Source organism: Onychomys torridus, chromosome 18, assembly GCF_903995425.1.
Source record: "Onychomys torridus chromosome 18, mOncTor1.1, whole genome shotgun sequence".
Classification (NCBI taxonomy): Eukaryota; Metazoa; Chordata; class Mammalia; order Rodentia; family Cricetidae; genus Onychomys; species Onychomys torridus.
In genome coordinates, this window is record NC_050460.1 from 63,333,687 (window position 1) to 63,349,689 (window position 16,003).

Below are 16,003 nucleotides of genomic sequence, written 5' to 3' on the forward strand. Positions count from 1 at the left end.
CTACCACATGTATGCAGGTGTTTGGGGGGCTATAAGAGGAACCCTGACTCCCAGGAGCTGGAGCTACAGGTGGCTGTGAGCTGTGAGTGCTGAAAACCTGGGCCCTCAGCGAATACTTTTAACCACTGAGCCCCTCTCCAGCTCTGAGCATCTCTCCAGCTCTGAGCCACCCTTGTCTGGGTTCCAGAGATCAAGCCACCAGGCTTTGCAGCAAGCACTTTTGTTCACCGAGATGTCTCCCTGGTCTCTTTGCTTCTTCTCACTTTGATTCAGCCTTTATTTTATATTAGCATACAGAGTAAAGGGTTTCATAACGGCCTTTCATACATTGTTCTTGCTGGTTCTTCTCTACATCTCCCTCTGTTCTCTGTGCCCCTCACTCTCCCCCTGCAGGCTCCCCCTCCCCTACACACCCCTTCTTCTTTCACGGCAATGATTCTGTTCTCTCTGCTTCTCTAAGATCTCTCCTTCCATTCTCAAGGGCTCTTTTCAGAAGTTTATGACCTACCCCCCCACCACCACACTCCATACACATTAGATGCAGCTTAGCATCTAGAATCCTCAGTTAGAGAAATGTGTGGTACTTGTAGTACTGGGGCTGGCTTTCTTCAGTTAGCGTAATGACCTTCGATTCCATCTGTTGTCCAGCAAATGCCATGACCTCATCCTTCTTCATGGCTGCGTGGAATTCCACTCTGCAGATGTAACACATTCTCTTTGTCATCCTTCTGTTGATGGGCATGTAGGCTGGTTCCACTTCCTCCTGTGGTGACTAGGGTAGAAGTGAGCATGGGATGCTCAGGTGTCTCTGAGGTGTGCTGTCTTAGAGTCCTCAGGGTATGCACCTGGTTTGTTTTGTTTTGTTTTTTTAAGATTTATTTATTTATTATATCTACAGTGTTCTGCCTGCATGTATGTCTGCACACCAGAAGAGGGCACCAGATCTCATTACAGATGGTAGTGAACTACCATGTGGTTGCTGGGAATTGAACTCAGGACCTCTGGAAGAGCAATCAGTGCTCTTAACCTCTGAGCCATCTCTCCAGCCCCTGTTTTTAATTGTTTTTGTTTTGTTTTGAGGCAGGTTTCACTGTGTATCCCTGGCTAGCCTGTAACTCTCCGTGTAGACAGCTAGTCACAACACAAGGTGGATGTCCGATGTTTAGTCACCTGGCTGAGGGTGAGGGGTAAGGGTGGCTGCCACTTCCAGCATCAATCAAGAGCATCCTCCGTCCTCTCAGCAGCTGGGAGAGTGCTACCAAACATGGATCGCTTTGGCTCCATTACAGAGCAGGAAAACAGTAAGTGGATTCCTTTTCAGGTGTGTGTTGGGGCACTGTACAAAGTCTTAGGATCATGTCATTCCAAGTACAGGCAAACTAGGTTCTCACACCAAGCCGCAGGGTAGGATTTCAACTTGGCCGTGAGCAGGTTGAATCTGTCCCTCACGGAGGAGAGCATACACCAGTGGAGTCTGGGAAGTGGAGGTCAAGGACTTAGGGGAAGCTCTGGGCTGGGTTAGGTAACAGAAACCAGCTCCCTTCCCAGAGAGTAACAGCGAAAGAGACGATGTGAGACAATGCTGAACTTGGGGTCTGGTGCGCGGTGGTAGGAACCCATCAGACTCTCCTGCCCCCTCCAGGGGACAGTGAGCAAGTGCAGTTCTGTCCAGCTCTTTGGCTCTTCCAATGTCCTAAGTGGGCTCCAATCCAACTCACATCCAACCCCTCTGTTAAATGCAAGAACCAACACTTGGCACACGCGTTTGTCCACAGATTCATTCAACACTCGTGTTCTGCGGGCTCTGTGGGTAATGTGCTTGCTGTGTGTGGTGTTATGAAAGAAAATGGCCCCCAAAGGGAGTGTCACTATTAGGAGGTGTGGCCTTGTTGGAGGAAGTGTGTCACTGTGGCGGTGGGCTTTGAGGTTTCATACATGCTCAAGCCATGCCCAGTGTGGCAGTCACCTTCTGCTGCCTGTGGGATCAAGAGGTAGAACTCTCAAATCCTTCTCCAGCACCATGACTACCGAATGCCACCAAGTCCCGCCATGATGATAGTGGACTAAATCTCTGAAACTGTAAGCCAGCCCCAATTAAATGTTTTCCTTTCTAAGAGTTGCCGTGGTCATGGTGTCTCTTCACAGCAATAGAAACCCTAAGTAAGGCGTCATGTAAACATGAGGACAAATCCCTGGAACCCACATATAAAAGCCCAGTATGGAGGCACACACCTGTAATCCCAGCACGGAGGAGGCAGGGGCAGGAGGTTCTCTGGAGCTTGCTGGCCAGCTAGTCTAGCCAAACTCTGGAGTTCCAGGTTCAGGGGGAGACCTTGTCTCAACATAAAGATGTCTCGGTGGCACAGGCTCTTGCCGACATGAGCTGGATCCGAGGACCCACACGCTGACAGAACAGAACCAACTGTCAGAAGTTGTCCTCTGACCTCAATGTGGTGTCAAGCGCATCTCTGCCACAGACAGACAGACAGACCAACACACATACACAGAAATGAAATGTAAATTTTTAAAAATTGCAAAAGGGGCTGGAGAGATGGCTCAGCAGTTAAGAGCACTATCTATCCTTGGACCTCAGTTGAGTCCTTAGCACCCGTACTAAGCAGTTCATAACTGCCTGTGACTTCAGTTTCAGAGGATCTGACCCCTCTGCCAACTCTCTTGGGCACCTGCATGTATGTGGTGCACATGAAGACAAAGGGGATATACACACAAATTAAAAATATATTTAAGAAGGAGGGGAGATGAATTGAGAAAACATTCCAGCATTGACTTCTGACCTTCACAGGCACATACACAAACACATGCACACATATGCACTTAAAAAAAAAATCCCAGCTGGGTGGTGGTGGCCTACACCTTTAATCTCAGCACTCAGGAGGCAGAGGCAGGCGATCTCTGTGAGTTTGAGGCCAGCCTGTCTACAAAGAGAGTTCCAGGACAGCCAGGGTTACACGGAGAAACCCTGTCTCAAAACAAAACAAAAAAAACCCTATACAACCAATCAACCAATCAACCAAACCAAAAACAAAAACAAAAACAAAAAACCAAAACCACTAGTCTTTTGAGGGTGATTTATGGTGGGACTGGTCTGAGTTCAGGAACAAAACATTCCAAGGGAAGACCGATGGAAACCAAGCCAACAGCTGCAGTATCGGGCTGAGCTGTATGAAATCACTGGTATTTAACAACCGGGTTCAGCCAAGGGTAGTCCTGGCTAGCCTGCTTGGCTATGGCGCACCCTGGTGGAGAAAGGCGGTAAGGACCACTCGACGGAGATATGCCTCACCACCTCCTACCTCACAGCACTCCACCTGGAAAGATGTGGTCCCAGACAGGTCTGTCTGACTTTGTTCCTTGTGAGTGTCTGGATACCTACCTGGTCCCCAGGTATTCTGCCGGCTCCCCATGGCTACTCGGTAAATTCTTTTTTCCCTTTTTCTTATTAAAGATTTATTCATTTTTATGTGTGGCTGTTTTGTATACCATATGTGTGCAGTACCTGAAGAGACTGGAAGAGGGAGGTAGATCTGCAATTGGAGTCACAGGCAGTTGTGAGCCGCCTTGTGGGTGCTGGGAATTGAACTGGGTCCTTTGCAAAGCAGCCAGTGCTCTTAACAGAACTGTCTCTCCAGCCCTTTGTGCATGAGGGGCCAGAGATGACACTGGATTTCTGGTCAAGTGGAAAGGAGAAGGGAGCCGTTTGAAGACCCCCGTGATTGTATTAGAGCAGTAGTGTATGTGAGGAATGAGGGCCGCCAGGGAGCATCTAGGGGTGGGATCACTATTCAGTGGCTTTGATCTGTCCTGGGATTTGTCTGTTTGTTGACAGGGTTTCCTGCAGCCCAGGCTGGTTTCATGTAACTCGTTATATAATCAAGGGTGTCCTTGAACTTCTGATCTACCTGCTTCCACCTCCCCAGTGCTGAGATTCCAAGTGTAGGTCACCAAGCCCAATTATGCCTTGCTGGGGATGAATGCCAGGGCGTCATGCACACCTCCTCACACGGCACCCTCTATCCCAGCTGCCCCCAGCTGGGTCTTGGGAGCTAGCGATGCCATAAGACTTAAGAGGGGACTTCAGATGTGCAGCCTTCCTGAGTCACCCATGCTGGGACATGACTTTGTGGGTGATTCAGCTGCCAGTGTCACCCATGCTCCTGCAAGTAACCCCAATAAACTCATTGCTCTGCCAAGCTGGATGTGGTCGGAATCCTTGCTTTGGTTGGGGAGACGGGCATCTCCCTCTGTTTTCCCCAAGAAAAGTCACAAAGCACATTGGAAAGCAGGGTATGGGCCAGCGAGAGGGCTCAGCAGGTCAAGGTGCCTGCTGCCAAGCCTGATGATCTGAGTTTGATCCCCTGGGATCCTGTGGTGAAAGGTGACTATCAACTACACCGTTTGTCCTCTGACCCACACACTATGGAATGCACACACTGGTACACACAAAGTAAATAAATACAATATGATTAAAAAAGGGGGAGGGGACTAAAGGGATGGCTGAGCCATTAAGGATATGAACTAGTCTTTCAGAGGACCCAAGTCTGGTTCCCAGCGCCTGTGTCTAGGGGCTCACAACTGCCTGTAACTCCAGCTCAGGAAGTCATATGCCTCTTCTGGCCTCCTCGGGCACCTGCACTCACATGTACAGACCCACACACAGACACACATATAAATGTAATTTTAAAAGTCTTTAAAAAGGGGTTGGGGATTTAGCTCAGTGGTAGAGCACTTGCCTAGCAAGTGCAAGGCCCTGGGTTTGATCCTCAGCTGAAACAAAACAAAAACAAAAATAAAACAAAACAAAACAAAAAAACAGAAAAAAAAATCTTTAAAAAGTCACCTTATGCAAGATTGTAAAACATTGGAAGCGAACTTCTGCCTTCTGGGGTTCTCCCATTGTGCTGTAAGCCTGTATTTAAGACCTCCTCCCTCCCTCAATAAACGGCATCCAGCATTCAAAAAAAAGGAAAGAAATAATTTAATTTGAAGACAGTGATGTTTTAAAACAGGAAGTGGCGATGGTGTCATGGACCTATGAGGATGCTGGACTAAAGTCTACAAATTGTGCAAACAGAAAAATTGTATACTATGTGAATTATCTGTCAATAAAGATCATATATATATAAACCTAGGAGGAAAAAAAAGCCATCTTAAAGCAGGATTACCCCTGCCTGCTCTGGACCCCATGACCCCCTGAACCCCCAGGCCTCAGGACACCCAGTCTCTTTGGGCGTGCTCCTGTAGGTCAGTGTCAAGGACCAGGACCAGGCTGAGTTTGATTCTTACCCTTTGCTGCTGTGTGACCTTGAGAAGATAAGTGCATGTCTCTGGACTTTGTTACCATCAGGACAGCACCATCCACCTGGCGGGGAAGGAGGAGACTGTGATGGCTGACACAAGGCTGCACAGTTTCAGGCCTGAAGTAGTCCCTTCCTCCCTGCAGAACCGGACACCGCCACAATCCACCGGCCTTGCCTGGCCTCACGGTGCCCAGGCCCTTCCTGACTCTCGTTAATGCGCTGACTGTTTGTTCCCTTAGACCAGAACATTGAGTTCAGGAGGGTCAGGTCTTTGTCTGTCGGATGCCAATTCCAAGAACCCGAGTAGCACCCAGTGTGGTGGAGGAGGGAATGGCAGGTGTGGGTGGGGCTTCGTCACAGCTCTTGCTACCACTGTGTAGCTGCTGTTTTTTTTTTTTTTTTTTTTACACCTGTGCAGCCAGCTTTCCTTCCTGCCTGGGGCTGTGCCAGCTCACATGACCTGCCAGCTGTGGCGAAGGGGTCATGACCCTGCCCAGACTCCCTTGTGCCCTGCCTGTTACCTCAGGGACAACCTGCATCTCCAGGACAGAGGTCACTGGGTCTGGCCGCTCCACTCCTTCTAGGTAAATATCTGTGTCTCCGATCAAAGAGACCAAGCAGGCCCGGCCTGGCAGCTGTGACCCTGACTGAGCTCTGAATCCATGTACTTGGCTGTGTGGCCTTAGGGAAGTCAGACAGCCTCTCTGTAACATCAGCTCTTGAATATATGTGTGTGTGTGCATATATGTTATATTCAATATATTTGTTATATGCTTAGCAAACATCAACAGAGCAGTATTAACATATTAATTAACTGCCAAAATTGTCCCAGGACGCTTCTCTCAGCTGTGGCAGCAGTTAATGCCGACTCATAACCGGTCGAGCTGCCAAGAGTGACTGCGGCGTGCTCAGCCCTGCACCAGCCACCCCGCCTCCCACGGCTTAGGGACCATGGAGGATGAGAGAGCAGAAGGACCGGAAGAGCTGGAGGCTGGGGAGGAGAAATGCTGTCCTCTGGACAGGACATGATGGTTGCAGTTACGAACACAGCAGCTATGGTTATTTGCTCACGATGAACCCAGCAAGATGGGCCGATGTGCCAGCTGCAGCATTGACTGGATTCAACAGGTTACAAAAACAAATGGCGAGGGTGTGGAGGGGGAGGGGAGCATGTTGGGAGTGGGAGGGAGAGAGGGAGCTGGGGGGGATACAATCAAGATGCATTATATGCACAAACACACGCATGCCAACACATGTCATGTATATGTATACGTATGTGAGTGAAAGCAAGATATTCTAGTTAAAAAGCGTTCTAGAGGCTGGAGGGATGAGTCCCCAGTTAAGAGCACTTAATGCTCTTCCAGAGGATCCAAGGCTGGATCCCAGCAGCCACATGAGCAGGCTCACAGGGGCCTGTAACTCCACTTCCGGGAGATCTGATGCCTCTGGCCTCTTCTGGAACCTGCAGGTATCCTGCCCCACATACCACAGATAGTAAGAAATAAAGTTAATCTTTTTAAAAATTTAAATTTTTTGGACTAGAGAGATGGCTCAGAGGTTAAGAGCACTGGCTGCTCTTCCAGAGGTCCTGAGTTCAATTCCCAGCACCCACATGGTGGCTCACAACCATCTGTAATGAGATCTGGTGCCCTCTTCTGGTGTGCAGTCATACATGCAGGCAGAACACTGAAGACATAATAAATAAATCTTTAAAAAATTTAAAATCTATTTATGTGAGTGTGTGTGTATATGTGTGGGGGGGGGAGATGGGGGTGCCCAGAGAGGAGGGTGCTGGATTCCTCAGAGTTGGAGTTATAGGCAGTTGTGGACCACCCAATGTGAGTGCTGAGAACTGAACTTGGAAGCCGGGCGGTGGTGGTGCAGGCCTTTAATCCCAGCACTCGGGAGGCAGAGGCAGGTGGATCTCTGTGTTTGAGGCCAGCCTGGTCTACAGAGTGAGTTCCAGTACAGCCAGGGCTACGCAGAGAAACCCTGTCTGGAGAAAATAAAAACAAAAAAGAATTCAATTCGAGTCCTCCAGAAGAGCTCATAGTCATACAGCAGTCAGTGTTCAGACAGGGTCCAGCCCAGTCATTCTTGCCAGTGTCCTTCCCAGTGACCCTGCTCAGCCACACTTGGGAAGGGCCACCTTGATCCCTCCGAGAATCTAAAAAGCAGCTCTCTTGACTTCATCCAGCTCTGTACTCACTTTCCAGAAAGTTCCGTCTGGCTTCATAATTGTGGATCCCCCTTTTCACCACTATTCAGATCTCATGACTGGACCCCCTTTTCTCCTGGGGACACAGAGCCAGTGCTGGGCTGGGAGACAGCTAGAGGAGCTTGAAGGCAGAGTGGCCTCGACGGCTCCGTAAGGCCAAGTCACGGCCCTGGACGGAAGAAAGCATCAAGGTCTGTCGAGAAGGTTCGGCAGATAAGGGCGCTAGCCACCAAGCCTGATGATCTAAGTTCACTCTCTTGAACCCACAAGAGAGAACAGAAATAACTGACTTCCCCCACTACACACTATAAATATATTACATGTAATGTATATATTATTATCTATTATATAGTGTATATATTCTAACTTTAGAAGAGACAGAGAGAACGTCTCACAGCCAGGCCAGGTGGCACATGCCTACCATCTCAGCATGCAGAAGGTGGAGACAGGAGAATCAGGATGTTCAGGGCCAGCCTGGGCTACACAGTGAGTTTGAGGCAGGCTGGGCAATACAGCAAGAGCATCTCAAAAATAAGCAAATAGGATTGGGGAGCTTGCTCAGTGGTTAACACACCCAAGCATGGGGGCTAGACTTGGGATCTCCAGAACTCACATGAACTGCCAATTGTACATGGCAGCCCACTGTATTCCAGCCTCAAAAGGTAGAGACACGGGATCTCCAGAGCAAGCCAGCTGGGGAGACTAGCCAGAGCACTGAGCTCTGGATTTGGTGGAACGACTTCCTCAATCTCAACCAATGGATCAAAAATGAGTCCAGACTTTGGAATCAGCTTGGTCATCCACATGCACACTCCCTATACAATCAACACACACACACACACACACCCTCGAAAATGAGAGAGAGAAATGAAGTGCATCTTGGTTGACAGATATTAGCCCGTCCCTCATAGTTATCCCTCTCACAACCAGAGGCTACCCCACCTAACTCTGGGCCCCTGGAAGGAGGCTCTGGAGCAGCCTGGCTCAGTGTGAGGACCAGCCTGGTGTGATTAATGGCCTGCCTGGTGATACCCACCCTGCATCTCCAGGCGCCTCGGGGCAAGTCTCCACCTTCATTCAGCCTCACTGGGGAGTCTCTGCCTTTCACGAAGTGCGCCCTGTCTTCATAGCACCCACACCCTCCATCCCCACATCCTTCTTACTCAGCCAGGAGCTGCGCCTTGGGCTGTCGCCATGCCTGTCTGGAATTTCCTTTGCTTTGTCAAGGCCACGACACCCCTGGCCCCCCAGTCTGGTTCAACAGCAACTTGGCCTGGTCTCTAGAGCCTGCACACACATCTTCTCCCTCCTCTGACTCCTGGAGGATTTAGGGTACAGCAGGCCCAAACTGAAGAATGATTTGTGAAAATAAATAAATTTAAGAAACCAGAACGATCTGAGTATCTAAATGGGTCCACACTGCATGGAGGGCAGAAAGGGATTCCTTCAGATATCCCTGACTACTTAGCAGTGTGTGGAAAAAGCTTTGCATTGTTTACTTGGGAGGTGGCTGGGCACCTCTCAGGACCCCGAGAGTGTGGGGACAGGTGTCATATGCTTGTCCTCAAGCAGGGTCTGCCCTGCAGAGGAAGTAACAGAATAGTGATTTGCTGTATTACAGGGGCCTTGAAGACAGCCTGTAGGAAGTTTGTTCCTTCCTTCTATCCTGTGGGTCCCAGATTTGAACTTGGGTCCACAGGCTTAGCGGCAAGACCTTGACTCACTGAACCATCTTGTTGCCCCCTCCCCATCCATGTCGTTATTGGCTCCTCAGCCCAGACACGACTGTATGTTGGCTCAGGCGACCCCTGGGCAGGAGGGACTGCCCTCACACTGCAGGATGTTTAACTTATTCCCCAGCTCCTCTCCCTGCCTCATGTGCTGGGATCATGTCAAGGGTGGTAGTCCAAATTTCAGACAGTGCCAACAGTCCCTGGTGCATAGATAATATGGGGCAAAGAAGGCAAAATCATGCGAGTTTCTATGACTTAGAATTTGTTTTTACGTTTTAACTGTGTGTGTGTGTGTGTGTGTGTGCGCGCGCGCGCGCTAGTGGAGTCAGAGGACACACTTCTGGAAGTCGGTTCTCTCCTTTCACCATGTGGGTTCCTCTGAGGGATCAAACTCAGGTTGTCAGTCTTGGCAGCAAGCCCCCTTACCCACTGAGCCATTTCACTGGCCCTGATACATTCTCTCTGTGTGTTTCAGATCATGTTGCCCAGGCTGGCCCTGAACACCTGACCCTTCTGCCTTAGCCTCCCAAATGCTGTTGTTCCATCATGTGTCATCATGCCCATCTGGCCGCAGCTCCCATGCTTCCTTGGCTGTGAAGTATTTCTGTCTGAACACACTGCTGGTGTTTTCAGCTCCGGGGCTGAGGTTGGCTTCATCTTTCTGTTGGTACAGGTGATGGTGTCTGTCCGCACTCCTGGGGGTCACACTGGAGTAGGACAGCAGGTATGGCTCCTGGCGGCAACCAGCCTCACTGAATCCGCAAGTTTCACCCTCACCAAGTCCATTAGCCTTGTGGTTTCTGGGTTTCACTTCCTTCTTCATTTACATTTTCCCTCTGTCTGGAAATGGCTGTAGCTTCTCAGTCATTCTGACGCAGCTTACTGGCATTGTGATATCGTGCATTTATGATTGCATCTACATTTTTATTGCGTTTGGTTATTTATTCTGTGGTGTGGGGAGCACACAGCACGTGTGTGTAAGCTAAGAGGGGCTTTCAAGAGTTCTCCCCTTCCACCTTGTGAGTCCCTGGAATCAAACTCAGGTCATCAGCCTTAGAGGCAAGCACCTTTACCTGCTGAGCCATCTTGGTGGCCCTTACAGTTTTTGGGTTTTTGTTGTTGTTGTTTGGTTTTGTTTTTTGAGACAGGGTTTCTCTGTATAGTCCTGGCTGTCCTGGAACTTGCTCTGTAGAGCAGGCTGGCCTTGAACTCAGAGAATCGCTTGCCTCTGCCTCTTGAGTGCTGGGATTAAAGGTGTGCGCCACCGTGCCTAGCTAAGAAATTATTTTTAAAGGAATGCTGGGGGCTGGGCAGTGGTGGTGGTGGTGTCAGCACATGTCTTTAATCCCAGCACTCGGGAGGTACGGACAGGCCAACCTCAGTGAGTTCAAGGCCAGCCTGGTCTACAGAGCAAGTGCTAGAACAGCCACGACTGGTACACAGAGAAACCCTGTCTCGAAAAAACCAACCAACCAGCCAAAACAACAACGAACAGGTTAACTGGAGAGATGGCTAGCAGTTCCGAGCACTGACTGTTCTACAAGAGCAGAATCCAACTCCCAGCACCCACATCAGGCAGCTCACAACTGCCTGTAACTCCAGCTTCAGGGATCCAACACTTGCTTCTGACTTCCTTGGGCGCCCACACATGTGACATACATTCACACAGACACACATACATAAAAGAAAAAGAATAATAGTGGGTAGTTTTTATTTGTTTTTTCAAGACAGGGTTTCTCTGCATAGCTTTGGAGCCTGACCTGGAACTCGCTCTGTATACTGAGCAGGCCTCAAACTCAGAGATCTGCCTACATTGCCTCCTGGGGTTAAAGGTGTGTGCCACTACATCTGGCTTAATAATAAAAATACATCTTAAAAAACAGGAAAAGTCATATGGCAGTCCTGTATCAGTAATCTCTGACAAGCCACGGACACCCAGGGTCTGAGCATGGATGACGGGAGCCTGGAAAGCAGCTGTGTTTATGAATGGATCAGTCACCCTGTCCTGCACCTGTAGGTGGGGACACTCTCCACAGTGTTGTCACAGTCATCGGGTGACAAGTCTTCACGGAGGCTCCATCATGCCTGAGCAAATACTTGGGGGAAATGGGTCTTGGTGTCACAGTGGCAGATGATCTCCTGACACTACAGTGGGAACGGTAGAGCCAGCTCAGCAGGTCCAGGGAACACCCAGGACACCCAGGCCTTGGACTTTCCCGTAAAACCCCACTGCCTGTCAGCAGTGAGTCAGGGAGATGTCCAAAGCTGCATTTAGTCTGGGCACTGGGAGGCTCTACTCTCGGGGCACCACGTAGGTGGTAGTTGCCGGGCAGTGGTGGCAAACAACTTTTTGGTTTTTCGAGACAGGCTTTCTCTGTGTCGTTTTGGTGCCTGTCCTGGATCTCACTCTCGCTGCACACAACTGTCTCCTCCCACATCAAAATGGGCATCCCGGTGGGGGAGAGATTTGAAGAGAGAACTTGACTTTTGTAAAGATTTATAAGCATGTGTCCATATGCGAATCTGTGTGGGGATGTGCACAGGAGTACAGCTGCCCTTGGATACCAGAGACCAGTGGCACTGGATCCCTTGGAGTTGGAGTTATGGGCAGCTGTGAGCCACCTGTCATGAATGCTGGGAATCAAATTTGGGTTCTCTCTCTTCAGAGTGCTGGGATTAAAGGCGTGTGCTGACACTGCCCGCCTCCCCACCAGGCTTTAATTTTACTTTTAAATTTTATTTAAAATGGAAGCTGGGTATAGTGGCTCAAGACTTTAGCCATAACATTTGGGAGGCAGAGCCAGGCTGATCTCTGTGAGTTCGAGGCCAGCCTGGTCTACAGAGTGAGATCTAGGACAGTCACCAAAACTACACAGAGAAACCCTATCTCGAACCCCCCGCCCCCCAAAAAAACCCACACACAAAAAAAACTGAGGATAAGGGAAGACATTAAGTGTCCCATTTGAGAACCAAACACTGAGATCATTCTTTGTTCACGGATATAGATTGGAAATTAAGAACACACCTTTGTTAGCTGTTTTTGGGGCAACAGCAGCAACCACAGCGCTACTCTTTCCTCTTCCCATCTATATCCTAAGAAGCTCTGGTTACCGTATTATGGGCATTCACCTGAATTTCTGGATCAGTTCTCCTTGGTCTAAGCAGGCCCTCTCATAACCCCAGGAGAGCTGGGTCCAGGTTTGTTAGTTCCAAAAACGGCTTGATTTTTATTAATTTAAAAGTTCTGTCTAAGCATGGAGATGAAACTTGAGAGTTAGTTCTTTCTACTACGTGGGTCCCTAGGATTGAATTCAGGTTGTCGGGCTTGGTGACATGCCTCTTTATTCCAAGTCATCATGCTGGCGCAGCTGAGTTTACCAGAGCTACCCACACAGGCACGCTGGCTGAAGCCATCTTCTCTCACCCTCCAGAGGAAATGAATGGAGCCTACAACTAGTGTTGCATGAGACAACTGACATTATTCCCAGCTGGCAGCCAGAGACTGGCCATCAGAGGACAAAACGCCCAACTGAGTGCTTCCTTCACTGTCCTCCCAAGATAGCTGGAGAACCATTCCAGCAAGCCAGAGAACCTGGCTGGGAGACCCTGCAGCCTTGTAATCCCACCACGTAGCTCACTAGTTTGGAAGAGCATTTTCCAGGGGCGTGAGGACAGCAGAGTCAAACAGATGTACTACGATCCTATGCACACAGGCACACACCCAGCCTTCTCTCTGGCAATTTTAAGGTTAAAAATATACAGCATACAGACAGTCTTAGAATGTTTAATCAGAAAGCAATTTAAAATTCATTTTAAAAAGTGATCAGCAGCCAGGCGGTGGTGGCACACGCCTCTACAGAGAGAGGTCACAGAGAAACCCTGTCTCAACAAACAAACAAACAAACAAGTCAGTAAACCCAACAAGGGTCAATGTTAAGCAGGTAATTGGGTAAACCCTGTGGTCTGTCCCAACTACTCCAATTGTCACTGTAGCAAGAAAGCCTCAGAGGACAAGTGATAATCTGTGGGTATGCACTCTCTGATCAAACTTTATTTTTGGACACTAGGATTTGAGTATGTATGTATTCATGCATGCTACAAAAATATTCTGACCATTTCAATCCTTTGAGAATGTGCAAACGATTCACTGAAGACGGCACAAGTGTCTGTTGACCCAGCCCAGGCCGTTCTTATATGCTGTTCAACTCCGTGTGTGTGTCACCTCACTTAAAGCAAAGACATGATTCTTCCACACGTCAACTACTAAACAGCTTTATACAGAGAATGTTATGCCAGGCCATGCTGAAACCACACTGAACAGGAACCAACTGAATTTGAAAAATAGGCTTTATTTTAACCAGTGGTATTGTCTGACATCCTATGGCATCTGGAACTACAGCCACGTTCATGAATACAAACAAAACAGCAGTTCCCTCATTCCATTGTCTTCTGGTAGAGAAACTGGAGATGGCAGCATTTGGCTATGGATGCCAGGAGCTCTTCGGCCAGCTCCAGTGAGTCCGGGCCCTGGAGCATGGCCTCTTAACACAGCATGGTCACATGTGCAAAGACATCTTCAATAAAGTAATCCGAGCAGAATTCTGTTGGAAATCACACTTGCCTTCATAACCAGACACGGCCACTAGAACGCATCTTGCTGGGTTGGCGAGGAGCCGAATTGCATACTGAGGTGGCAAAGCCTGGCCAGTCTGCTTCCTTCTGGGCCCTGGATGATCTGGGGTCCTACCCTGCTTGCCTGGAGCATGCGTCCCTGCACTGACAGAGAATGGAGACACCTTGACCTAAATACAAGACCTGTCACGGCCAACACTGGAATTGGCTTTACATTTTCTTACTACACAAAAGGCTTAAATATATGGGTCCTCATATAGCACAAAGTGCCCAAAATTCAGAAAATTATGCAAACAGTTCTTCACCCCTGAGGATTTCATCTTTATAAAGGTGAAAATACAAAACATTAAAATAATTTGCCCTTTCTCCCCATCAGAAGGAATCACATTCTCTAAGGATTCCTACAACATACAAAATTCCAAGACAAAATTGTTTCTCCCTAATCAACACCAAGACCGAGAACCAGTCAGTGTCTAGCTTCTGGGAGGACCCTTCTGAGGAGAGGCGCCACTGACTCACGGTTTTGTTCTTAACAACTCTACTCTGAGAAGGACAGAGAAAGGAGCCCCAGCCTCACGAGCCTCTGGTCCTCACTGTGGTTCAGCATTTCTTAGCTGGTTATCACGAGTGAGGAGAACATGATTTTCAGGGCTGGGGACATTCTCAGGAGAGGCCTCCTTCCCTGGAACTGGTGACGGTCAGACAGCAAGCAAGAGTTCAGGTGCTCTGTCCGTCCCATGTATCCTTGCACCACAGCACCTGGAGGATCAGCGTGTTCAACACAACGTAGCGCTGGAGTGAGGAGGCAGTAGCCTGCCCACAGCATCAGCTGAGGCAACGTGGACTAGAACCGCCAGAAGTCTTCACGTGCCGGCCTGGGCTTCCCAAGGACAGACATGGGCTGTGCAGCTCCAAGAGCATGGCATGCAAACACCTGCACTCTGCTACATGTGAAGAGCACACAGGAAGCGGGTGACGGCGGGAACCTGCGCCCGGCACTGGAGACCTCTGCACTGAGGTGAAGGGTAAGCATGGATACCACTCACTCCTAGGAGAGGGAGGGCAGGTGGACAGACACACACACACACACACACACACACACACACACACACACACACAGCCTCCCCAAAGGCTGCCTGGTTTCTTCCAGCTCACCACTGGCCACCCAACAGCCTTGTGCACTCGCCTGGCTCAGAACGTCAGCAGCTGCGGTTCTGTGACTATCTATGCGTCCTTTTCCTTTTAAGGCACAAACTGACTGACAGCTGTGAACACACCTGTCAGGCTCTGAGGACCACCTTAGCAAGTAAGCCAATCACAGGCAAGAGCCCAGGTCCTCTTCGGCTGTCTGCATGGCGGGGAGCAGGGGGTGGAGTGGGGGCAGGGGGAGGGATGGGGGACACACACGGGACACGAGGACACAGCCTCTTTGTACCACTGTGGTGTGTGGGAAAGGCAGGGCAAAAGTGTAACTGGGAACAGGGATATTTTAATATTTCTTACTTTGCACTTAATACATCCCTAACAAGATAGCAGTTCCCATCTGCCTGCCCAGACTCTGAGAAAGCAGGCAGAGGCTGCCATGGAGCATTCACGACTCACGAAGTCACTGCTATCACAGTGACTACCACCCACAAAGACAGACAGACAGACAGACACACACACACACACACGCACACACGCACACACGCACACACACACACTATGTGGATACATGCACCCCCTTCCACCATGAAGGATCTTTGAACAAGAGGCACTTGAATGATATCTGGAGAGTTCCCATGAAAAGGCCTTCCCCTCACAGTGAAGTGGGATCGACAGAACAGAAACCAGGTTTTCAGGACTCCATTTCTTCTTGGTCAAGGGGCGGTGGCACAAAGCTGATGACTTCATCGTACGTCAGGCCTATGACAGGGAAGGAAGGAAGGGCGAGCTGTGAGAACTGAGACCGCTGTCTTTGTGGGCAGACACTCCTTCATATCTGCCTTGCTCCTGACCTGCAGCTAGGTTCACGTGAAGAGAACTACCCTGTCCACTTACTCACTGCTCAGGAGTGTGCACAGACCCAGGATACGACTTCAGAGAGCTGTAGTAACAGGGCT

At 49.5% G+C, this 16,003-nt stretch overlaps 1 protein-coding gene across 4 annotated transcripts in view; it reads right to left on the reverse strand.

The window, feature by feature from the left end:
• Positions 1–13,598: 13,598 nt before the first annotated feature.
• The window catches only part of Mapk14 (mitogen-activated protein kinase 14), a 62,343-nt gene continuing 59,938 nt past the window's right edge, over positions 13,599–16,003 (reverse strand). For all 4 annotated transcript variants that reach the window (XM_036167282.1, XM_036167280.1, XM_036167279.1 and 1 more), the window contains one exon: positions 13,599–15,806. In XM_036167282.1, the coding sequence (XP_036023175.1) occupies positions 15,791–15,806 (16 nt within the window). In that variant the 3' untranslated portion in view covers positions 13,599–15,790. The remainder of the gene's footprint in view (positions 15,807–16,003) is intronic.